This window comes from Panthera leo, chromosome B2, assembly GCF_018350215.1.
Source record: "Panthera leo isolate Ple1 chromosome B2, P.leo_Ple1_pat1.1, whole genome shotgun sequence".
In the NCBI taxonomy this organism is placed as follows: Eukaryota; Metazoa; Chordata; class Mammalia; order Carnivora; family Felidae; genus Panthera; species Panthera leo.
This window is the reverse complement of record NC_056683.1, coordinates 33,421,111-33,445,539: the sequence shown is the minus strand read 5'-3', so window position 1 is coordinate 33,445,539 and position 24,429 is coordinate 33,421,111. Positions and strand designations below refer to the sequence as shown.

General features: G+C 43.7%; 1 protein-coding gene across 8 annotated transcripts in view; it reads right to left on the bottom strand.

The window, feature by feature from the left end:
- Positions 1–24,429, bottom strand: part of ANKS1A (ankyrin repeat and sterile alpha motif domain containing 1A) — a 179,091-nt gene that overhangs the window by 80,550 nt on the left and 74,112 nt on the right. For all 8 annotated transcript variants that reach the window (XM_042938509.1, XM_042938507.1, XM_042938511.1 and 5 more), the window contains 7 exons: positions 18,304–18,600; positions 17,431–17,506; positions 17,041–17,142; positions 16,837–16,938; positions 15,248–15,444; positions 11,398–11,490; positions 6,498–6,618 (listed from right to left, as the gene is read on the bottom strand). In XM_042938509.1, the coding sequence (XP_042794443.1) occupies positions 6,498–6,618; positions 11,398–11,490; positions 15,248–15,444; positions 16,837–16,938; positions 17,041–17,142; positions 17,431–17,506; positions 18,304–18,600 (988 nt within the window). The remainder of the gene's footprint in view (positions 1–6,497; positions 6,619–11,397; positions 11,491–15,247; positions 15,445–16,836; positions 16,939–17,040; positions 17,143–17,430; positions 17,507–18,303; positions 18,601–24,429) is intronic.

The following is a 24,429-nucleotide window of genomic DNA, read 5'->3' as shown; positions in this document are numbered from 1 at the left end:
AGCCAAACTAGATTACTTACCATTCTCCAAACACGAGCTCTATCATCTAACATTTTACTCTTGTTTATGCCACTCCCTCTGGCTGGAAGACCCTCTCCTTCCTCCTTACTTCTGCCTACTAAATAGAATTCTCTATTTTGGGGTTTAGCTCAAATGCTACTTCCTTCATAAAGTCTTCCTGATCTCCTGCGCTAACATAATTTATCGATCTTTTGAATTCCAAAATTACACCAATCTATAAAAATTTAACATATTCTGCCCTTTCGTGTATTTTACGTATGCCTCACATATACATATGTATATAAATGGCTGTCAATACATTTTATGGAAGAAAATACAGATGTATATACCTCACAAGGCTTGGACTTGTTTTGCAATGGAGAGAAAAGCAAACTATTCCAACTCAGAAATAGAAATTGATAAGAGCAAGGCAGCTGTAACAGTAGGGCTTTTGGCGGAAGCTCCTCTAATGGAAGAAGGTAAGAGACGAGGAAGCTGCTAAAGATAAGGCTTAATTATTAAACTGTCTCATACACACATAAATATGTATATATACGTATTTTGCATTTGGAAAAAGCATCCAAACTTACTCCTGGGAATCTACCATGAAAAGCTAGCATGGACTTCCAGGTAAAGATGGTGGACTGAATACAGGTACCAACTTACTCTTCTTCCTGAAGTCTTACTAAACCAAATATAAAAATGGGACACAGATGGAAGCATACCTGAGAATCCCAAGCTGGCAAAGGGAAAAGCCAAGGCTTATACTATGAATTTTCTAAAGGCTCAGGAACTGGCAGCACTTGGGACATGGGAGTAGAGGGAGAAGCTAAAATAACATTTTCCTCCCCTCCAAGAGGATTAAGGTCTTCGTGCTCATGCGCAAACTTCACTTAGATCTAAACGCATGGCTCTCAGGAATATTGACTTACTTCCATCTAAAAAACCTCAGAGTGCAGCTGCGCGCCAAAGAGTCCACATGTATCACTGTCTTCAGATAATCATTCATCACTGTCCTAAGCTAAGTAACCACTTCACCTAGACCTAAGCATTATCAGTGGATGCTGCAGAAAGCACCACAGAGAACAATGATTTTTAGAGCTCTTGGCTACTTTCCCACTTGCTATCAAACCTGGAAGGTTGTCCAGTTTCTCAGAACAGTATGTCCAGAGTGTCCAGTGGGCAAAGAGTTAAATGCTAAAGAGAAATAAATGACTATGCCACATGAAACTGGAAACATGCTCTCGTTGCTAGTTATGCTAGCCCTGAATAAGGATTTCAGAAGACTTCTATGTTGGAAATCACTTAAATAACAGAGGAATACCTAGCTGCATAAAACTACCATAAAACCATCTGGGCCTAGTGCCTTTGTAGAGGGATGAGTTTTCTGCTTCACTGGCTGCTTTCTACTTCTGTCAGTTTTTGTTGTATCTACAGACATAAATGGTAATCTGCAACTACCAGATTACCATGCATACCTTGTCATCAAGATGCTTAGTCATCAAGCACTAAATGCTACTGGAAACCCCACCTCAACCAGTCATTGTGACAGACCATTAAGGGTCCCACACAATTCATCCTAGGGGGATGGCAGCAACCTAACTAACCACAAAAATTTATTCCTATAAATTCTCTTATTATTTTAAAAATCTCTAAATCTGTGCTTATATATGTTCTTTATACTATTCCTACATGTTGTGTTTTTTTCCTCTTTTCTTGATCAGAATTGTCAGAGATCTTTAAAAAAAAAGTTTTCATTGTAATGGTCAAGTCTATTTTTTTTTAAACTTCCTTATTTCTACTTTTATTTTTTTCTTTAACTAACTGAAATGTAACACACATACCATGAAGTATGTGACGTATACTATCTGCTTTTTATCTTTATTCCTCTCTGTTACTTTCTTTTGGTTAAGTTTTAGTCTTTCTTTTTTTTATAACAAATTGAAGAATATAAACTTTCTCCTGAGTATCACTTTGGCCAGATATTACCAGTATTTATATGAAATGTTTCTGGTACCGTTAATTAATTTCTAAGTAGAAAAATAAGAAAAAAAAAAAAAAGATAGGCCACTCACAGACTATATAACACTAATGAACAAGATGCTCAATTTCACTAGATCACACAAAGGCCAAATACAAAGGACACTTTTTTGGCTTACCATGGTGAAAAACATTCAAGAGTATTAATATCCCAAGTTGGCAAAGGAATGGGAAAGTGTGTGCTCATAAACAATCAAGCAGGGCAATTCAGCTCCACCAGTTAGATCTAGACAGGTACCTGCACTCTGGCTGCCTAATTCTACCTTCTATCAATGCCTTTTAAGAAATACTCTTATAGGGGCGCCTGGGTGGCTCAGTCGGTTAAGCGTCCGACTTCGGCTCAGGTCACGATCTTGCAGTCCGTGAGTTCGAGCCCCGTGTCGGGCTCTGGGCTGATGGCTCAGAGCCTGGAGCCTGCTTCCGATTCTGTGTCTCCCTCTCTCTCTGCCCCTCCCCTGTTCATGCTCTGTCTCTCTCTGTCTCAAAAATAATAAACATTAAAAAAAAAAATTAAAAAAAAAAAAAGAAATACTCTTATAAGCATGTAAGAATATGTGTATAGAATGTCCACACCATCTTAATTTATAACAGAGAAATACTGGAAGCAACATAAATATCCATCTACTAGAGACTGGAAAAATGAGCCGTGGGAGATTTAACAACCATTAAAAAAGAATAAGGTAAGGCAGATCTTTTAAGAACTAAAACAAAATTGTACCCATGATCTATAGACAAGGTAAATTAAAAACAAATAAGTGTGCAAAACAGTTTGTAAAATACATTTTATGTTAAAAACAAACAAAACAATCTCACATAGTCACTTTTTTTTTTTTTTTTTTAAATAAAGACAGCAAAGGACCTTAAGTTGACACTACACTTTCAAACTGTGGACATCTCCAGCAACTGTGAGTAGCCGAGAGGTGAGAAGACTTGACCATTTTACTTGTATTCACTTCTATATTTTTTGAATTTTTTTTCCTGTGAGCTAATACAAATACACTCTTAAAATGCAATGTAAACAATCTCCCATCCCATCCCTCATACTGTAGTTTCTTGAATTATAGTAAGGAGGGCTGAAAGCTCTGGTAGTCTCATTAGCATGGCCTTTTGAGAACTGATGAATTAATTTCTAAAAGCTGCCTAAGATAAGGACCTTAGTGGAAAAGCAGAAAAGACTGACTATGTATTAATCCATGATCTAATCTGCAGACTTGCCTCACATTTACCAACTTTAGCAAGCATTGCTTCCAGGCTACAGAGAAACTGGCAGAGCCCATTTTCATATTTAATGCCTCAATTCCTTTGTCTGAAAGCTCTTTGAGTGATCCAAGCAGCTCACCTGGGGGCAGGCACACCCCACAGGCTGTGGTTCAATTAAATCTGCTTCCCGCACCACCCACTCTTTTAACAGTTAGCCCAGTATTGCAGAACTAAAAGAAACCAAAGCAAAGGAGGAGCAGATGGGAGGTCTTAAGTCCTCCGTGGCAGTTTCCTCCTTAACCTAGAGATCTCTCTTGAGTTGGGATAGAAAATTCCTGCACTTGGGGCACCTTGGTGTCTCAGTCAGTTGAGTGGTTGAGCGTCCAGCTCTTGGTTTTGGCTCACGGTTTCAAGAGTTCGAGCCCCATGTTGGGCTCTGCAGTGGCAGTGTGGAGCTTGATTGGGATTCTCTCTTTCCCTCCTTTTCTCTCTGCACCTCCCCACTCTCACTGTCTCTCTCTCAAATAAATACGTAAACTTAAAAAAAGAAAGAAAGAAAGAAAGAAAGAAAGAAAGAAAGAAAGAAAGAAAAGAAAAAAGAAAATTCTTGCATTTGTCAGCCAAGGAGACCAGTCCCCATTTATGAAGTCTGTCTGACTTTCTCATTTTCTTCCTTCCAAAGGCTGAGCAGCTATCTTATAGTGGGTCCAGATCAAGCCTCTGAAAGAGAGAAAGAATTATAATCTCCTTCCTCCTCGACACTAAAAATGCTTCCTTGAGAACCAGTTTGAAACAGAGCATTACATTAATTACTTGCTTTTTAAGGGTTAATTTCAGTATGATTTATTATTAAACAGCTGAGAACTCATTGGTGCTCTACTCCACTTGCTCTATATGTTTTAATTAAAAACCCACCAATGTGATTAGAAGACTCAATACAGTTAAGATAGCTCCCCCAGATTGTTATATAGATTCAGCACAACCCCAATAAAAATCCAGCAGGATGTTTTGTTGAAATGAACCAGCTCACTCTAAATTTTTGTACTGAAAGAGGAACTAGAATATCTAAAACAATTCTGAACAAGAATAACAACATGACAAAGGCAACAAGGATGGTCTTCAACACATCATGCTGAAATAACTGGATATCTATGTGCAAAAAAATGAATTTTGAAGCATACCGCACACCATATTCAAAAATTAACTCAAAATGGGTCACAGATCTAAACGTATACCTAAACTTACAACATTTCTAGAAGAAAATACAGGAGAAAATAGTTGTGACCTTATCCACTTATCCACATTGAACTTCATCAAAAATGAGAGCCTCTGCTCTTCAAAAGACACTGTTAAGGGAATAAAGAGAGAAATCACAGACTAGGAGAAAATCATATATCTGATAAATAGTATGCAAAACATACAAAGAACTCTCACCACTCCATAAGAACACAAACAACCCCCCTTTTTTTTAATGAGCAAGAGTTGAACAGACACTTCATTAGCCATATGGATGGCAAATAATCACATTAATAGGTGTTCACTTCATGAGTCATTAGGGGAATGCAAATTAGATCCATAATGAAATATCACTAGGCATCCTATTAGAAGGACTATAATTCTGAAAACCTGACCAATATTAAGTGCTGGGAGGAGACCTAGCAACTGTAACTCCGATGGAAAACCAAAACGGTATAAGCACTCTGGAACATGGTGTGGCAGTTTCTTATCAAGTGCAGCACATAATTCAACTAGGACCCAGCAATTCCATTTCTAGTGTTTTCCCAAGAGAAATGAAACCGACAGTCATACAAAAACTTGTATGCAAATGTTTATAGTAGTTTGATTTGTAATCGCCAAGGACTATAAATGACCCAAATGCCTCTCAACTAGAGAATGCATAAACTGTGGTGCATCCATACAATGGAATACTACTTGGGAATGAAAAGTAACAAGTTACTGGTACACACAACAACACGGATGAATCTCGAGTGAAATTACGCTAAGTGAAAGGGGCCTGACTCAAAGGGTACATACTGCAGGATTCCCATTTATAGGACATTCTGGAAAAGGCAAAATTCTTGGAACAGACATAAAAGTAGTGGTTGCCAGAGGTAAGGGAGGGGTGCGGGACTGGCTACAAAGGGACACAAGGGAGTTTCTGGTGTGATAAAGCCATTCTGTATCTTGAATGTGGTGGCAGTTATATAACTGTATTTGTCAGACTTCACGGAACTGTACACAAAAGGGGCAGTTTATTGTATTTAAATTATAACTCTTTTTTTTAAAGCTCCAAATGGAAACCATAAAAAAACAAAACAACCACTATAAAAATGACCACAAAGTGTCTGCATGCTGGAAGAGAAACCTCTTCAACAGGACCATTAAAAACAAGGTCTACCACGTCATACACATACGCACATGTCCTCTTTGCCACCCCCTACCCTCTGACAGGCCCAGCAGAGGGCAGTTCCAAACAAACCATCGCAACCCCCATCCTTACCGGAAGCGTGACTGTCTTAGCATTGAAAGGAGGCACAAATAATACCCCACGAAGGACCTAGTACCTGAGAGCTATAAAGAGCTGGGAGAGGCCACAGAAGTTCCTTCCAACTGCAGGGGGAATGGCACTGCCCCTTCTTGTTCTTCCTTAGAACGAGGCTGTCACACACTCTCCAGCAGTGCGCTCACCCCTGTCGTGACCGCGTTTATATCGTCTGCCTGGCTGTCCGTCCTGCGGCACTCACTCCCTCACGGAGGAAACGGAATTTTGCAGAGGCAATGAAAGTAGGCCAAGGCGACAGAGCACTCTAGTTACCGGGTGGCAGCCAATCACGGGCCCCTCCCCAGGAGCGTCTCACTGTGAGGTCAGGACTCAAAGCAGAGCCTGTGCCGTCAGCCTGCCCCCAAAGGGATTGACTTGTTGGGCTTGTTTTTCCACAGCCTTAACTTGAGGGTTTATGACTTGATACCCCAAATCAAGCTCCGTTACGCTGCGGGCCATTTCTCCTTCCACGGTTCTTACCTGGTCTGACCTAACCACCTCCTTGCTTCGCGTGCTGCAGGGTGGTGAGCCAACTCTACCTAACACAGGGCATTGACAATGAAAGCTCATAATCAACACCCACCACCCCCAACTGCTATGACACCCAGCTCCCTCCTCCCAAGGAACATCATCCTCTCCTTCCACTCAGGATCACAAACTTTAAAAACCCTTTCAAGGTTGTCTCTGATGGGAGCGGGGTGGGGTGGGGGTGTACCTTTTGGTCTTCCATCCGCGGATACCAGCTTCTTTGTTTCTGCTGTTAACAAGAGCTCATAAGGATGCTCGTCCTCTTCCCTGGCTGCACTTCCCTGAATCCAGGGTCTCATGGCCAAGACCTAAGAGAGAAGACACCACAGAACTTCTCATGTGGGTGGCTAATACCAAGGCAGATTATGTTGAACAAATTCAAGATCCCTGGCTCCTTTTTCACCGGAGAGGAAGAAGTGGGGGAGGGGGTGGGAAGAGAAGTAAATAACTCAGTGTCACGTGAAACCACAACTGCTTTTCTGGATATGCACCTGCACCTCGAATCTCAATGGCCTTTGATTAAAACACTCCCCTTTCCTTACCTCATTATATCCTTCAAAAAGCCATTAATAAAATCCAAGATCCTTCCTTCTCTTGCCTCTCCCATCATAACAGTATTCTGCATGGTCTCTTTGGGGTGGATAGTAGCTTCCAAGCTGTTTTTAGCTATGGTGCATCACAAAAGCCTCCTTTCTCCACGATTCTTTCTTAATATGCACACATACTACCCCAAGGCTGGAACCCTTCCCACCTTCTCAGGAGGGAATCAAATGACTTCTGACTGACCCTGAATGACTGACCCTTACTAGAAACTAGAAACAAAGTGCTCTATTGGTCCTTCTCTATTTTTGTGAGCCTTTCTCCACAGGTCCTGGGGGTTACGGGGAAGTTTCTCTCAAAAGCCGGCTTCCTACTGCATTTATGGTAATACAAGTTTAAACTAATTCCACCCATCTCTGTTCTGAAAAGAGTCAAGTGGCTAGGCAGTATGAATTTCAGTGCAGAAAAAGCAGCTCCGTCTATGGGGAAATCCCTGACCCAGTCAGCCAAGCGTCTCTGCTAAGAGAATTGGCCCAGCGCTGGCTCCTACACCTGCCAAGCGGGTCTAGGCAGCTGAGGGCCTTGTGGCCACAGCTGGTCATGGCACCCAAGGAGCCACACTTCCTCCTCACATCGAGCCAGAAACACCATCACCAGTGCTACAGTCACACTGAGAGAGGGAATGGAGATCCTCGATTTAGAGGACAATTCTGCCTCATCTGTCCTAAGAATCCAATGTGTTTCGTAGGCAAATTAAGAATAATCACATACCAGCTACTGTGAGAGCAAGGCAAAGCACAAAATGTCCCCTTGAGCAGATTGGCTAGAAGTGATATATTATGAACAGAGGGGTTCAGAGGGACTCCCACGTCTGCCTGACAAACAACGGTACCCTACGAATGTGACTCTTTGGCACATGCAGAAGCCTCTCCTTCAGGCATGTCCCACAGCTCACTGGAAATGAACCAGGTTTGTGATTCATCAGGGTTTTCCTTCTTGGAGATATAGCTCACTGCGTTACGGCCTAATGAGACATCAATGATTCCAGGAGCCTCAGACTAAATAAGAGACTGCGGCTCCTGCTTGTTAACAAGGCTGCCACTCTAAAGGCAGAATGATAGTCTCTTTCCGATATTCTGCTAGGCACAGCAGGAACCTCCACTTACTGAAAGCCACCTGGAAGCTAAAAGCTATTTCATTACAATGAGCCATTTGCCTGTATTGCTTAATTCCTTTTGCCTCTTCGTGGGAACACAATTAAGGGAACAAAGAGGGACCATTAAGCAGTTCATACAGTGTCAACTTAATACCACAGGCTTTACAGACAGGAATTTGGGTTCTTCAGGTTTACACACCCACAGCTATCACTGAGCTGGAGCCCTGGAAAGCTGAGACTGTAAGTGTTCTGGACACAGCGAGAGCACTCATATAGCCGCAGGCATGCTTCTCTGAAAGGTAGCTGACAGCTTGGATGCCCGGCCCATACTATCCTTCCTTCTCAAGCAGGACAGCTGATGACTTCCATGTGGAAAATCAGGCCCACTGGACCCACGTTCACTCTGTGCCTGCTCCCGGGCATGACAACCAGAAGCAAAAACCCAGCAAGTGCTAGAGCTGGGAGGGACCCGAACCATTACAGTCACAGCTAGAGAGCACCCAGCTCCAGCTCTTTCATTCTGCAGATGCCCAAACCCACTTTCCAGAGAGGTCTAGGGACTTGCCCAAAGTTATACAGAGAGCAAGCAGCAGAGGCAGGACCATAAAATTCACTTCCCCTGGTTCTGGACCAAGATGGTCTCATTTTTCCTGAGAAGGAGGACTTTCCATCCAATTTAGAACTCTTTCCTTCCTTCAGATATCTTGTGAGAGTCCCCTGCTCACATCCAGACAACTTCTACAGGGATCTCTTCCTCTTAGTCCTGGCTCCTGCCAGCTGTGGGATTAAAATCTCATAATAAAGCAATAGACTGCTTTTCTTGGAGCCTTCCTAACTCCCACTCAAGAAGTGGATTGTCGGGGCGCCTGGGTGGCTCAGTCGGTTGAGCGGCCAACTTCGGCTCAGGTCATGATCTCACGGTCCGTGAGTTCAAGCCCCACGTCGGGCTCTGTGCTGACAGCTCAGAGCCTGGAGCCTGTTTCAGATTCTGTGTCTCCCTTTCTCTCTCTGACCCTCCCCCGTTCATGCTCTGTCTCTCTCAAAAATAAATAAACGTTAAAAAAAAAAAATTAAAAAAAAAAAAAAAAGAAGTGGATTGTCACAGTGAATATGGCAGTAACTGATTTTCAACAGAAAAGATTCTGCTTTTTACTCAATTATTCCTTAATCTTTTCTCCCCTTTCTTCTAGGGCTGGCAATAAATCAAAGCCAAAAAGCTGTATTCTCTGTTACATGGAAAGCAACATTTTTGCTGCAGAGAAAAGCTACTACCAGTCAGCACCTAACTGTGACCAACTGAATGACCGGCCGGAGTGTGGGCAGTTTTCTGGGAAGGGATACCATAGCAGCTGCAACTTCCCATGAAGGTTTCACACATCTGAACATAGAGAAGATCATGGTCAGTCTGATGCAGCTGGCAGCCCATTTGGTGGGGCAAAAACATCTCAACGCGTGTGTGCACGTGCATGTGTATGTGTTTAATTTCTGGAAGCCAGTTTCATGACCTGGTAGTTAATCTGATAAGCTCTTCTGGAGCCAGCTACACTCAGCTTCCCTCCAAGGTTTCTATGGGTCATCTCAGTGACGAGCCTCAGGAACAGGACACAAACACTGAAGCAGATTGTCTGCTAAATAGAAGTCTAAACTATGATGAGCCAGCGCCTCCTAGGATATGAGGTGTAGGGTAATAAAGTTTTGGCAGTATAAGAAATAAAGATAGTGAAGATTAGAGTCCACTTTTGGAGAACACCTATTCATTCACACGACAAACAGAATCTGCCTTGATCGTCGCAAGGATAATGGCCCATATCACATCACCTCTGTATTTAGGTACTTAAAATCACTGAGCAAGCAAAGTCAGGGTTCTCATGGTCTTCTAACTTCTGACTGCCGTGGTCCAACTGACCCAGAATTCCAGACTATTCAGAAGCAAGTCCTAGAAGTATCTCAGAGTCTCCCACCCAGGAGAGAAATGGAGATTTCTCCCCCTATCTCTTGACACCGTTATTGACAAATTATATGCCCTAAAAAGCCCTGGGAGAACAGAAAGTCTTTGTTATCTAATATTTCTTTAAGAGTCTCGCTCTTATCCTCGGGTATTAGGAATTTTAATCCAAGTCCTTGTTAAAGAGGTGGCATAAGGCATTCATAGAGACCTAGCCCCAACTGAATATGCTCCATATTACCAGGTTTTCCCTTATAAAAAGAGAGTAATGAAGCAAATCTCTATATAAAAACATGCAGGGATTTGTTCCATGCATTTCTACCTTCTAGCAATGTATTATTACCCTAGAGGCTGTAATTCTAGAGACCTCTTACTTGAAACATGATAATAAGCATTTTGTAATTAAGGGATAGAAAGAAACAGGGACAGAATTTATACCTAGCATAAAAATCTTCCCCTATTTCCAACACTGACTTTTACATTCTTAAAAGTGCTTCCTTGTATTTATACATTTTGTGAAACTAAAGCCATCCTTCTGGTTCCATGTGCTTGTATTAGATAAAAGAACCTGTCTCACGGGATGGTCTGTGGCAGTACAATAAAAAAGTTAACTCTGACTTCTAGCGATAAAGTAATGAGACTTAACTGACTAGTTTATATTACCTGATTTTTAAATGAAAGAACAACAGGGTATTGAACGAGCTATAAAATAACAAAATTACATAATACTTTGAATCAGTGCTAAATAAACATGGTCTCTGAATGGTGGCAAGTATTAAAGGGACATTCCGAAAATCAAAGATCATGGAAAATATGATTTTCTTCATATAACTAACCCCGTGAGAAGGTACAACTATTTGCCTCACGATAAGATTTCTTTTTTAAAAAGGTGGACTAGTCTCCTCAAAAAACCTTCTTTCTTTGATTCCTCCCACCTCCATGAATCTTACTTCTCTTCTAATTGAGCCTTTATGACGTTTCCCATGTTTGTCCTGGTGGATTCTTCATGTGAAAGGAAGAAGGAAAATGTGAAAACAGAAAGACGACTTTTGGGGCAGAGTCACCAAAGCTCGCTAATATGACGCAGTCTACAGACAGTGATTAGGGGCAAAGTCTACGTTTTGGATCAAAAGATGACACAGGCACGAAAGCAGAAAGGCAAACCGTGCAGATACTGGAGCCAGGAGAACTGTGCGTGGTTTACTCTCAATGTGCAAGGCAGATGGGTAACTGGCCTGTCTGCCAGACAGCTCCGTTAAAATTCTTTGCTTACTACTTAAGTGAGTTTGAAAGATCTTGTTCCAGATTACTGATGTGCACAATACAAATGTACTAATCCAAAGAGGCGCTAAGAGAATGAGAAAGCAGAGTCTTCTTCAAGCACACATTGATGGACCTTCCGAAACCTCGTGCTTCAGTGATGGCAATAAACCCTCAACCCTCTACCTCAGAAGCTGTCAATGGAAAATACTTCTTATCTATACGGTCTTCCTCCTCTTCATCAGGTGGTGGCTTTGCTGGAGGCGGTGGACGTTCCCTCTGCAGAAGAGAAAAAGTAAGTATTTCATGATCTCTTTTTTCAAGTACCTAACTTGTTGATTTATTCTTATCTTAGCCCTTGGAAATGAAAAAGAATAATGTAAAGAACTCCCCCGAGAGACTAAACTTAAGGATCAGTATTTAAACAGATAGCTTAGTATTTGCACGTGCACACACACCCCACCCACAGCACAAAATTCAGTCAGCACACTCCTTACTTTTTGATGTCTGTAGCAGCGATTATACACTTTTTTCATATTCTAGACCACAGTGAGAAATACCAGCACTGAAACCACACAACTGCCTAGCCAGAAAATGTCCTTCATAATACTAATAAAACTCTAGCCTAGGAAAACCAGTCAGCTGTCAGTCTATGTCAAAAAGAGGAAATAGTAAATCCAGAGAATCACCTTGTCAATGAGTTCTAACAAACCAAAGCTACCAAGGAAGTAATGAGGAAAGGAATCAAGGACAAAAACACCAATTCCTGCTCAAACTTTAATGCTACCCCCAATCTTTGGTTTATTCCCCAAAGCTCTGAACTGGTCTCTTATCCTTGGTCACCTCCTCCAATGATTACTATTATGTATCATTAGTATATGGAAACTTTATTTCTTTTTAAATTTTTTTTTTTTACTTAGAGAGAGAGAGAGAGAGAGAAAGAGCTGGGGGGGGGGGGGGCGTGTGTACACACAGGAGAGATGCAGAGGGCAAGGGAGACAGAGAGGGAGAGGGAGAGGCTCGGCATGGAGCCTGACACAGGGCTCTATCTCACGACCAGAGATGATAACCTGAGCTGAAATCAAGAGTCGGACACTTTAACTGACTGAGGCACCCTGGCACCCCTGAAAACCCGATTTCATCTCAGCCCATTTAAAAAAGGAATATTTGTCAGTTACCTGTCCCAGAGCAAGGATTGGCAAGCTCCTTCTTAAAGGGCCTGACGGTAAATATTTTAGGCTTTCCAGTCAACTCTGCCATCGCAGTACAAAAGTAGCCATAGAAAACATGTAACAGAATGTGGCTGTGTTCCAATAAACCTTTATTCACAAAAATGGGCTGCTATGTGTGGGCCGTACTTTGCCAATCCCTGCCCTAGAGCAAGAAACACCCTGAAGCAGGGATCAGTTAGGTCGAGGGTAGACAATTTCAGAAACACATACAATCTTTGGTGACAGAAAGCTGAAGAGAGGTTCGCCATTGTACCTGCAGTTACTGTCAGCATCGTTTATAGTGCAAAGTCCTAATCATGTTTCATAACCAACATTCCTACAGGGAAAGGAGTGGGAACCTGAAATGGGAACTGGCTTGCAGGCTCATTCCCTGGCTTGTACGTTAGTTCACTGCGTTGCTAGAACAGCAGTATTTTTTAAAAGTCAGAGTGGAGGCACATGCTGAATTACAGGAGAGTCTCAGAGAAGTCTGCACGATGTCTCCCATGTCTCAGGAGCCGCCAGGGTCAGTTAGCATTTGGCATCCATGATCTCTCTCCGTTAAAATGTGCTTCAGCACTTGGTATTCTAGCTTCATAAATCAGTCATTCCTACAGTCCCTGGAACCAGATGGATCCCCAACGGCAACAACTTCAAAACAGGTTCATATTTTCAAGCCAAACAAAGCTCTTAGATGAGATTTCCCACTGAGTCCTGCTTTCCCCACCCGTCTTTACTCCAGAAGTGCAGAAACAACCTTGGTCCCTTCCACGTGCCACCTTGTAAGGAGGGGAACAACAAAAGGAGCAGGCCTGTAATCTACACCAATTATCCAACCTTGGGACAAAAATACCCGTGGAAAAACAAAATGATACACAACAACGACCGAAACGACCCATCCTAGAACCCTTCTCAAGACTAGAGGAGCCTAGAAAGGACGATACGAACACCTCTTGCACAAGAAGTGGTCACCAGGGACACTGGAAGAAAAGAGAGGCAGCAGCCTCTTTTTTCTAACGTGAAAACTTTGGCCCAGGAACCTGTAAGTACAGAGCTGATTTATACACACCATCCACTGCATGTGTAAGATGCCGAACAGTCCCTTGGCCACAGTTAATTACCAAGGGCCAGGAAGGTAGTGGCACAGTCACCACATACTCAAGGAAAAATGGCAAAGCATGCACTCGAAGAGGCATCAGTTTCTACTTAGCAAGACCATCGATGGATACATTCCTAGAGTGGGATGGAACAAAGAGACTATAAATCAGTGGCTAAGCCCGTAGGAACTTGGTTATTCAAAGCTTTCTTCCCTAACCCTGTGTTCTTCTTGTAAAGCCTCTAGCTCCCTCTAATGGTCATCACCTGTAAGTGCCACAAAGCAATGCCTTCCTCCACAGGTGGATTTGCTTAATTCCTTGTACCTAAGGCGAAAGTGAGACCAACCAGCTCTGTCTACAGAAGCACCATGCCAGAGGTGCTTGGCATATGTGTGTGCTCCCACCACTCACAAGGAGTTGAATTAGCCCTTGATAATACCTACTACTCTGGTGGGCTTTTCCAAAATCCATGCAGAAACGCTGGGACTATTCTAGGACCACTCTAGGAGCCTAATGAAAAAGAACACTTAGAAGCATCAGGCCCATTCCCAGGGAACATCTGAAAAACCCAAAGATCACCTAGGAGCCAAAGGCTCATCAAAACGGTCATAAGGCAAATTTAGACCAAAAGGGAAAAGTCAGCCTCTCCAACAGGAAGAAATGATATACACCTGGAAATATGCCCCAAGCTGGGAATTACTGGGATTCTATTAGAGCAATGGCCAGTTTAGTAAAAGGGCGGTGCTCAAAACCTCAAATTATTGTGCCTGGCCATGTAGGAAGGAAGTTCCATGGGACTGCTGATTGAGGCTTGGGCTCAGAGGAAAACTGTGAGGGAGAAAAAGGTAATAAAAAAAATTATTTTTTTTTTAAGAGAGAGAGAGAGAGAGAGAGAGTGAGTGCAAGCAGGGGTGGGGGTGGAGGGTGGCCAGGGTGGGGTGGGGTGGGGAGAGAGAGAGAATAAGATTCTCAAGCAGGCTCCACACTCAGCATGGAGCCCGACATGGGGTTCAATCCCAAGACCCTGGGATCATGACTTGAGCCAAAATCACGAGGTGGACACTCAACCAACTGAGCCACCCAGGTGCCCCCGGAATAAAAAGTCTTGAGAACAATGTACAAGAGTGGAAGCAGAAGTACCAGAGAAAGAAGCAGTAAGATGGCAAGGTGGACCTTGAGAAGAAAAGGCTGGGACAAATAGGAATGTCACATACTAACATATGTGATATCTGATTAAGCCTTGCTACGACCCTGCTGAGTGCAGAATCTGTCCAGGTCCAAATGGATAACGTGTCGACGGCAAATGGAAGGTGGGAATGCACTCAGGGCAGGCAACAGCTTACTTCAGTGAGCTCTTTCACTGTGGAACTGCTCTCCAGAGAGAAAAGTAACAATATAGAGCAAAGACCCTGGGGACAGAAGCAGCAGTAGGCTATGCAGAAATAAAATGCTTCTAAGGCCAAAATGTGCTCTAAGGCCAAAAACTAATAGAATGATGCAAACATGTTACATCGAAAACCAAAATTCTACCTCAAGGCGATCTGTATAGTTAACCACACTAAGCAAGAGGAAGATGTGGCCGAGCCCCAGGAGAACAGGGGAGCAGGATGCAGGCCTCTGCCAAGGGAGCCGGCACTAGGGGCACACTCCCTCTCCCCGCGCCCCACCGAAGCACAGGAGGCCGACAACACAGCACCCGTCTCGTTGCGGGGTCCCCGGGCCACATACAGGCCTCACTCCAGCAGCTTTCACTCCTGCTGCCTCGGCCTCCTTGCTCATGGAGTCCCGGTCAGACGATCGCCCACTGGCCATGCTGTCCAACGAATGGCAGGAGACAGCATTGTAGAGCGCCTCGTAGGGACCCTCCTCTTCAGCGTTTGTGTCAAAATCAATGATCAGTTCGGTCACTGCTTTCTCCACGTCACCTGAACAGGTTAGAGAGCAAGAGTCAATGGACGAGAGCACAATCTCAGATTTCCAACCACTACAACCACCCAGAGCCCCTCATCAACCTGAACTTGACAAACAATAACCAAAAGCAGTAAACTACTTTGCTCCACGGGTAGGAGAAAAGCATGACAGTGTGTGTTAGAAAAGGGTTTCCTTGAGTTTCAGTTGCTCTTTATACCCTGACACTTACAAGAGATTTTTCTCTAATTCAACATGGCAAATCCTTGACATCTATGAGAGACACCTCTCAAGACCTTTATAAATTCCCAGAACCTCAATACCGTGATAGAATAAACTTGAACCATAAAATGTAGCAAAGTGTAACTGGAAACTTAAGTAATCCTTTAAATTCTTAATAAAAACCTCCCTGTGCTCAAGCAAAATAGAGGACCGTGAAGCCTTTCTGACACGGAGGCACTATGCAAGGTTAAACTCACTCACCAGAGAACTACAAACCTCAGAGTACCTGGGATCCAAATTTGTGACTCTGAAAAATCACCTGTTATGGACCAGCGATCTCTGGGTCTCTGGCAAATAGTCAAATTGTAATCGTAAAATCCTTGAAGTCCAAGAGCTTAGTGAACTCCTAATCCCATTACTAGTGGATTATGAGGTCAAGAAAACAAGTGGGGGTGGTGGTGGAGGTGGGGGTAGCAAGGACTCCACAGTAGAGACAGGCTGAGCACCCTTTAACCTTATACCTCTGCTCTCCTCTGAAAAATCCCTTTCCCTTTTCAGTGTGTGGCTTTGTTCCATTCCTCCAGCCTCCTGGCTTTCTTTACTGTGCTCGTATCTGAGGGAAGGTGTCAATCGGTACTTTGTCCTTCTCACTCATCACACCTACGACCCAAAAGGCTGCTCAGTAAATCTGAGGAGGTGGATTGTAGCTAACGACGGAGAGGCTGGACTGTCTAGGGAGTGCCCACACCACATTTGTTGGCCAAGTGACATATTACCAAAATCTGCCGCGTCCACATCTACCAACCAGTTGATACTCGTTCAATATTTAACGTGGGCCAACTATGCTCAAAGCATGACAGTATGTGTTAGAAAAGGGTTTCCGTGAGATGTGAATTCACCTGGAGATCATCCCACCTACAACACATCCCAGAAGAGACCTCACAGAGCCAAGTGTAAAAGTGGAGAATCAAATAAAGTAGGAAAGAAGAGGTCCAAAGTCAAAGGCCTAAGCTATGTCCAGTAAAAGTTCATATACTAGCTGGAAAACAAGACATTTGGATACAAGCTTATTAAGTGCTCCCAACCCCCTGAAATTATTACTTAAATGAAGATGCTTTCATTCTACCAAAGCCCATTCAACTCTTCAAGCCGAGAGCACCTGCGCTGGCAGAGAAAAGCCACCTTACCCTGAGATTTCTGGGGTATGGAGTCCATACTGGAGACGACAGGTCCCTGGGATGTGGGGGTTCTATCTGCCTCTTTTGCGCTTCTTTTTCCAGTCATGTGATCTACACGGGAAGACAAAAACAAAAAAAAGCTGCACCAAATACAAATGCTGTGGTTTGGCCAGTGTGTGCCCTGGTCGCCCCAACAGGCAGATGAACTGATACCTTCAATCAGTGCTGCTATCTGCTGGCTCTTTTGAGAAGGCAGTTCCCGGACAGTGTCTAGGGCAGTCAGTCCACGGTTATCTTTTATGTTGACATCAATTCCTAGAAAGGCATACCAGGTGGACCAGGGGAGTGAGCAGTTTCAAGTCAGCCTCAAAGAAGGTCAAATTCCAGGACACCCAATGCCCCGAGTAGCATGATCAACATTTTTCATCCAAAGCTATTTAATCCAGCTATCCAAGAACGCTTCGTACACTTGCAATCAATCAGTGGAGACAGACATACATTGGGTTTGAGTGCAGCCAGCAAAAATCCCCCTCTGGGGAGGCTAGGGAGAAACGACCCCAACCCTGGCATGCTGTGTAAACAAGAGCGCTGCCGACCTCTCACCTGCAGCCAGCAGGATTTGCACCACATCGGTCTTGCCAAACAAAGCAGCCTCATGCAAAGCACTGCCCTTCTCCGTCTGGAAAGCAAACGAGAGCGCAGAGCAGCATGTCGTCAGAACAGTGACCCAGGTTTGGCGTGGCTCCACACGACAAACGGGACATGGACAAGAAGGGACAGGAAAATAAAATAAACCACACAAAGTTCTCTGTCATTATCTTTCCCACTTTTCTTGTCTGGATTCCGAAACCACAATCGTGGCCCATATGCAAAGTGTATCTGAAGTGCCACCATCAGGCCACACGTAAATAACTGCACAGCGACTCTTGGAGCCACCTATTGGTGAAACTCCTCAAAAGTCCACCTTCCCGGGTGGAAGGGATAATGAGAAGAAAAGTACATGGGGCAAAAAAACCACCTTAACTTCACTCGTGGTTTGGTCAACGTGAAGCCTAAGGAACAGCCATTCAACCGAATGGAGAAAGCTAACACCACAGGGAAATGCTAAGTCTCCCGTTGGCAAGATCAAGTTGATGGGACTTTGCAGGAGGCAAGCGCTGGCAGTGGGAACACCTGTACAGGAAGATAATGAAATTTTTCTGATTTTCAGAGAGAGTCCACAAGCACATCTTTTCAGGGCATAATGACAAGATATTACCCCTGAAAAGAAAAGAAAAAAAAAAAAAAAAAAAAAGATACCAGACTCACTTGAGGAGTCTGTCTCTGAAGTGTCACATCAGAATGAGTCAACAAATGGAAGCATCTGACACGTGGGGTGAAACGTGCTAAATAAGAACACAGCCCAGCAGCATGGTACTTGTGCCTTTTCCAAAATGACTAGGTCCCCTGGGCCCGGGGGTATGTCCGCCCCGCTACCTGGTAGTTGCTATCCATGCCGGCGTCCAGGAGGACCTGGACCACGGCTTTGTGGCCGTTCCTTGCTGCCAAGTGCAGGGGGGTGTGCTTCTTAGTGTTGCAGCTCAAGAGGTTGGGGTGCGCGTTCAGGAGCATCTTCACCACCTCCAGTCTCCCGTACAGCGCCGCCAGGTCCAGCGGTGTCTCGAATTTGTTGTTGCGCATGGTGGGGTCTGTTAGCTCCTCTAAAAGGACCTTCACCACCTCCGTGTGGCCGTACTGCGCTGCACAATGCAGGGCCGTCTCGTTGTCGTTGTTCTAAAGAGTTAACAGGCAGATGACATCAGAAAGGTAACTGGCCGACTGGCATACGACTGGGGCAATCACACGTAAAACCACTGAAGTTTAAATGAGAAAAACAGCAGCAATATTTGGGGACTACTAGGTGTCAGTCAGAACCCAGACGTACTTCCCGGCCAACAAGCCCGACCGCTCCAATCAGCCACGTTGTGCCCCGGTGACTGCCAGAGGGGAGCTGTCACCTGCTCACGCGTACAGCCTCCTCGTGTGTGCCATGAAGGAGGGGTCTACAGATTGGAAGGAGAGTGAACTAGGGCGTGTGGAGGGCCTCGGGCAGACGCCCTGGCGCCCGTGAATACCAACCATATCACTGCCATTGACTCATTCTAAACTTCAACTGGTTTTACAGTTTATATTCAGTCAACCCTGTAGTTCGGATTCTGGACTCGTTGATATCCACTGCCTTACAAACAAGCTTTTTTGAAAGAGCTTGTCATCTGCATAGCTCCTTGCATGCAAATCAAACAGCCAACGATCACAGTAACAGAGCAGAGCACCAAAAATCACTCTCAAGGTATCAGCCAACAGCCATTTCCAGGGGAGGGAGGCACTTGAGCTCAGTCCCAGAGGAACATGGGGCCCGATGTCGCCCTGTGCCTGTGCCTACTCCAGGAGCCTGCACCAATCAAAGCATGCGGAATCTACAGTGCAGGGAAGTATTTCTTATGTCAGAAAGATTCAATCAGGCCCCGGAATGTTTTATGAGAGGTGCAAAATATTCAAAGTTGTAACATGGCCGTCCATTCAAACTCACAACCCCCATGGTCCTTAAATGCCAATTTTGCGTCAAACTAAAGGTAGAACCTGGGATGAAACGGGAGAAGTCTGTGCTTCATCGATCATGAGAAGCAAAATGTTAATCATTCCAATTGTGCTTTTTCTTTTACCACTACTGACAATATATAAGTAGAGCAGGAATAAAGTAATTTCCATGACCTCTCCTTTTTTAGATGCACTAGTAAAATAATTCTCCCACAAGATTTTGAGATTCCTAAATTTATCCAGGAGGCTGCTGCCACCTTAGGGAAACAAAGCTTATGAGGTGGTGTGTCCAGTAAGTCAATATTGTGCACCTTTCAGTGATCAAAAGGTAAAAACGAAATGTTTCCACAACTTCTTTAATTCTATTAATTACATTAAAAGTAACAGACCAGGAGTTACCCAAACACGCATGCAATTCCATCTGCTTTTGATCTGGCATTTGACTGCATCATTTTTTCCAGCTACGCCAAGTGTACCAGAAAGATCCAGAGGTGCTGGGACCGAGGCCCCAAAGGGCCAGAATGATAGCAAAGAAAAATTTTTTAATGAAATAAGGACAGATAAGGTGATAGCAGGAGGCACATGCAAAGATAAATGCACACAGATAAACAGAAGAAGCAGCACTGAGCTCAAACACGGCTCGAGGAGATTAGCAGCTGAGTGCAGACAGCCTTCACTGGCCACAGGACACAGCCCGTTAGCAATGGCCTCCTGTGATATAACTGCGCCCAAGGGGCAGATTCCACGTCAACCTAAAAATCTGGAGGGAAGGGGAAACCGGGCAGACAGCCCATCTTTGGGGTTCCTGGTGACAACCGGTCACTAAGACACCCCATCTGGAGTGCCCATTTCCGACTGAGCGTGAGGCCCTGAGCCAACTTAGAGCTGTCGCTTCACTTTCTCAGGATGAAAGGCAGCTACATCTACAAAATGCACAGGAGCTTTCTTTTCAGTGGTTCCAGAGCAGAGTGGCAACCCAAAGAAGCTTTAAGAGGATTCGCAGGGTTTTACATCTCAAGATTAGCATGACAGCAGGGCCAAGAAAGTCAGCTTATTCTTATTAAAACTCCAATCCAGAAAAATGTGTTTACTCTGAAGCAGACACTGCTGTCTCTTTTACATCCAAGTTGTCTCCCAACAAGCAGAATAATCTGTCCTCAATTTTGTAAAGAGTATGCCATTAGAGCCTGAAGAACTCTAAGACTCTAAACTATCCAGCAGGAGGAAAAAAGAAAATCTGTTTGTTTGGTTTTTTTCAATTTTTTTTTTTGCTAGCACTAAGGCAGCTACCACAAAGCTGCCTTACTGAAAGCAAGGTCTTGATCACTACCAAGCAAATTTCCTGCCTCTGTTAAAAATGGCCTAACCACATCTCTGCACAGTGTCATACTCAAATTCACACTGTAGAAAGCATCTTACTCATGCCTCAGTCTTGCCCGACACGGTCTGGTAACTATAATGCTCTTCAAGTCTGTGGTTACCCCATCTTTTGACTAGTGAACACAGGCCATCACAATGAGCTCTTCCTACCGTTTCCCTTTTGAGCCCGACAACTTTCAGGGCTGAAAGTCATTAAGTGTTGATTCATGGACCCCTAAGAAAGGGAGGGATTCCAAAGGAGGGCACAGACTCCTAAAGACCTGGAATCCTTCTCTTTCACACTCGGAGCATCTCACACACTCAGAGTTCCCAGAATCCTGTTACTATGTATTTGGACTGAGAAAGGAGACTAAGATCAAACACCCCAATTTTCCCCCAAAGTCTTTGCACAAACTCTCCATTCCTGCCCATCTTGAGACTCATTCTCATTTCCCCTTGCTATACTCAGCATCTCTAAGAAAAAAGATCCCAATACCCTTTACATACGGAGACCCCATTTAATGTGTAAATCCATTATATTTATGTGCCATCTACATAACATACACATAAACTACAAGCAGCAGAAAACTATATAGAAACATTTCCATGGCTTTTCTCCTCTTGAACTATTCCAAGCCATCACTTCCCAGTGCTTAGACTATAGCCCAACTGTACTCTTGTCCATGGTTGATAGATACTTAAGTTAGAAACACCTAAGCTTCAGCTCTCCATAGCAACAATGGTATAGGTCCCAGAAATAGACCAAAATTGGAACAGAAGGACAAACTGAGCCTACTGAGATTTAGAAGACACAGGACAAACATGAGAATTGAGTCCCCATGGAAGAAGAGCTAGGTTTACTCTGTAGTGCTCTGGAAGGCAGAACTCTGACAGACAGATGGAAGGTTTAGGAAGACAGTTATCAGCCAAGCATAAGAAACCAAACATCAGTGGCATCCAAAAAGAGGCAGCCAAGTAGTAAGTCTGTTACCAAGAGAAACATACAAACAAACAAATAAAACAAGGGGTAGATGGCTCATCTTTCAGGTGAGAGAAAAGGATTTCTGCTCTGGATGGCAAGTTGGCCTAGATCAGGGCTTCTCCAACTGGCTTCGTTCTGGAATTACATGGGAGCTTAGAAGTAACTAAGTCCCACCCCAGACTTGCCAAGGTAGCACCTCGGAGGGTAAAGCCGAGGAAGACTATTATTAAAAAGCTTACCAACCTAGCAGGCGCCAACTTGACCAAGCAATCATCTATCCTCATAAAAAGTGAGATAAACTTTTTTATCTCACACCATGTGCCTTGTGACGTGAAGCACTACAAAGGAAGGAATATAACATCACTCCTGTGGCATTCCTGCTAAAACCGTATAGCTTGAATCTAGTCATGAGGAAATAGGAGACAAATGAAAACTGAGGGAAAGTCTACAAAATGACTGGTCTATATTCTTCAGAACTGTCAATGTCACACAGGTCTCTGGGCAATGGGTTAGTGTGTTCGGCTATTAACTAAAAGGTAGGTGGTTTGGTCCCACCCAGGGATGTAATGTTTGCAGTTCAAAAAAAGTCCATGTCGTGAAAGGCTAAGAAGGACTGAGGCATTGTTCCAGATTATGTATGATCCTGGACTGGATCCTGGACCAGGAAAAAAAAATTGCTCTAAAGGACATTATTGAGGGAACTGCTGAAATCTGAACACAGATTCAATATCAGATACCAGGATTGTATCGATGTTGAATTTGCTGAATTTAACAACTGTACTGTGGTTATACAAGTGAATGCCCTTGTTTTTTTAGGAAATACAGGCTGAAGTATGTGGGGTTAAAGGGTCATGATGTCCATGACTAAATATCAACTCATCAACTACAGCAACAATATACATATATATTTGAGAGAGAGAAAATGTGCATGCAAATGTGACAAAATGTTAAAAATTGGTGAATTTAGCTGAGGAGTATAATGCAGCTTGTGGCAATGTTTTATAAGTTGAAATGTTTTTTCAAGACAAAAAGTTTTCTAAAAGCTTGCTAGGTGATTCAGATGCAATCAGACAAGCTGATCAGAATGTGAAGACAACTGGTCGAGACAACTTCCGGGTCTCTTCCGGCTCTAAATCTCAATTATTTTTAAGTGTACAGAAAAACAGACCTATCCTAAAACTAATTTGACTGTTGCTCACCTTATGATACTCAGATTAAGTTAAAGTTGCTTTAAAAGGAGCAAATGAACAATTTTAACAGTTCTACCTGCTAAGGATGACCTACATTCTGGACTGGTTTATGCTGACTTGCTGAAAAGGAAAGGCTCCCTCCCTATGTCGAAGAGGAAGATGAAACCTCATGAAAACTACCTCTGCTCCCAGGAAAGGCACCTGAGACTTAATTTCTACAGGTGTCTGATGAGACTTCGCACACAAATGTACTTTCACAAAACAATTCCCAGACACAATCCAGGTCAATAAAAAACCAGGATAAGAGCCAGGGAGGTTAGATTTAAACTAGCTCAAGGAGAGTTTGCTTTCGTAGCAAACCCCAAACAGCTTTATCCCTTAATGCAGTACACATCATTTGGCCCTTTGGCGGGGGGGGGGGGGGGGGGGGGGGGGGGAGGAAGGCAAAGGCCAGTATTTCCAAAAAGAGAAGTTATGTTCTTATTCCATTTAGACCAATTTTCTTTTATGTGTGGGAAATCAAGGGATAAGAAAATGTGCTTTCAAGAACCAAAGACTTACCCTTTAATCAGAGCTTTATAAAAGCTAACTGAACTAACCACTGGGTGGGAAAACAGTCACTTCAAGGTGCCTCACCACAAGACAAAACCCTGAAGAGCCTGAGTGATGTTTCATTAAGCATCAATCCATGAGTAACAAAGAATAAATTCCAAAGTGCCGTTTCAGAATATTAATAGTTACCAGATAGTTTTACTTAGTATACATTATCTTACTTAAACTCCAAAACAATCCAGCAAGGTAGATGGTATACCCGACTTTACAGAAGAGGACACTGAGACTCACAGAAATTAAGTAACTTATTTAAGTCAACAAAACCAGTAAGTGGCAGCACGGAATTCAAAGTCAGGTCTGACTTGAAAGATTGTGACCTTGACCCTTCAGAGTTTTCTCTACTATACCATGTCCAAAAAAAGAAGAAAACTATGATAGGGCACCTTCCTATTTTGAAAATTAGAAAGCAGAATTTAGAGACAGTGGGCCAAACAAAAGTTAATGTGTTCCACTACTCCAGATCAAATGCTGCTTCTCCACCATCAAGGCCCAACAGCTGAAGAAAATGGCCCATAGAGGCTGCCTGGATCCAGCCCACAGGGAGCTTTGTTTGCTAAATCAGTATTTCTCAAAGAATATCTGCCTTGCATTGGAAATGTATAGAAGTACCTTATGTTTCCCTTCCCTGAGGCTATTGTAGTCAGATCAAGTGAAAGGCAGCTACTGTGAATAATGCACTGACTCAACCAAACTCCAGCCTGATGCCAAAAAGCAAACCTCACCTGAATGAAAACTCGGCTCAAAACCAGCAGGTGAGAGCACGGAGAGAGGCTCACCATCACCAACCCACAAGCTCTGCCTCCTGCCCGAAGTGGTGAGGGCCGGAGGGGCCGGGCAGTTCATCACCAAGCATACCGAACCATTACTCGCCCCGGCCTCACA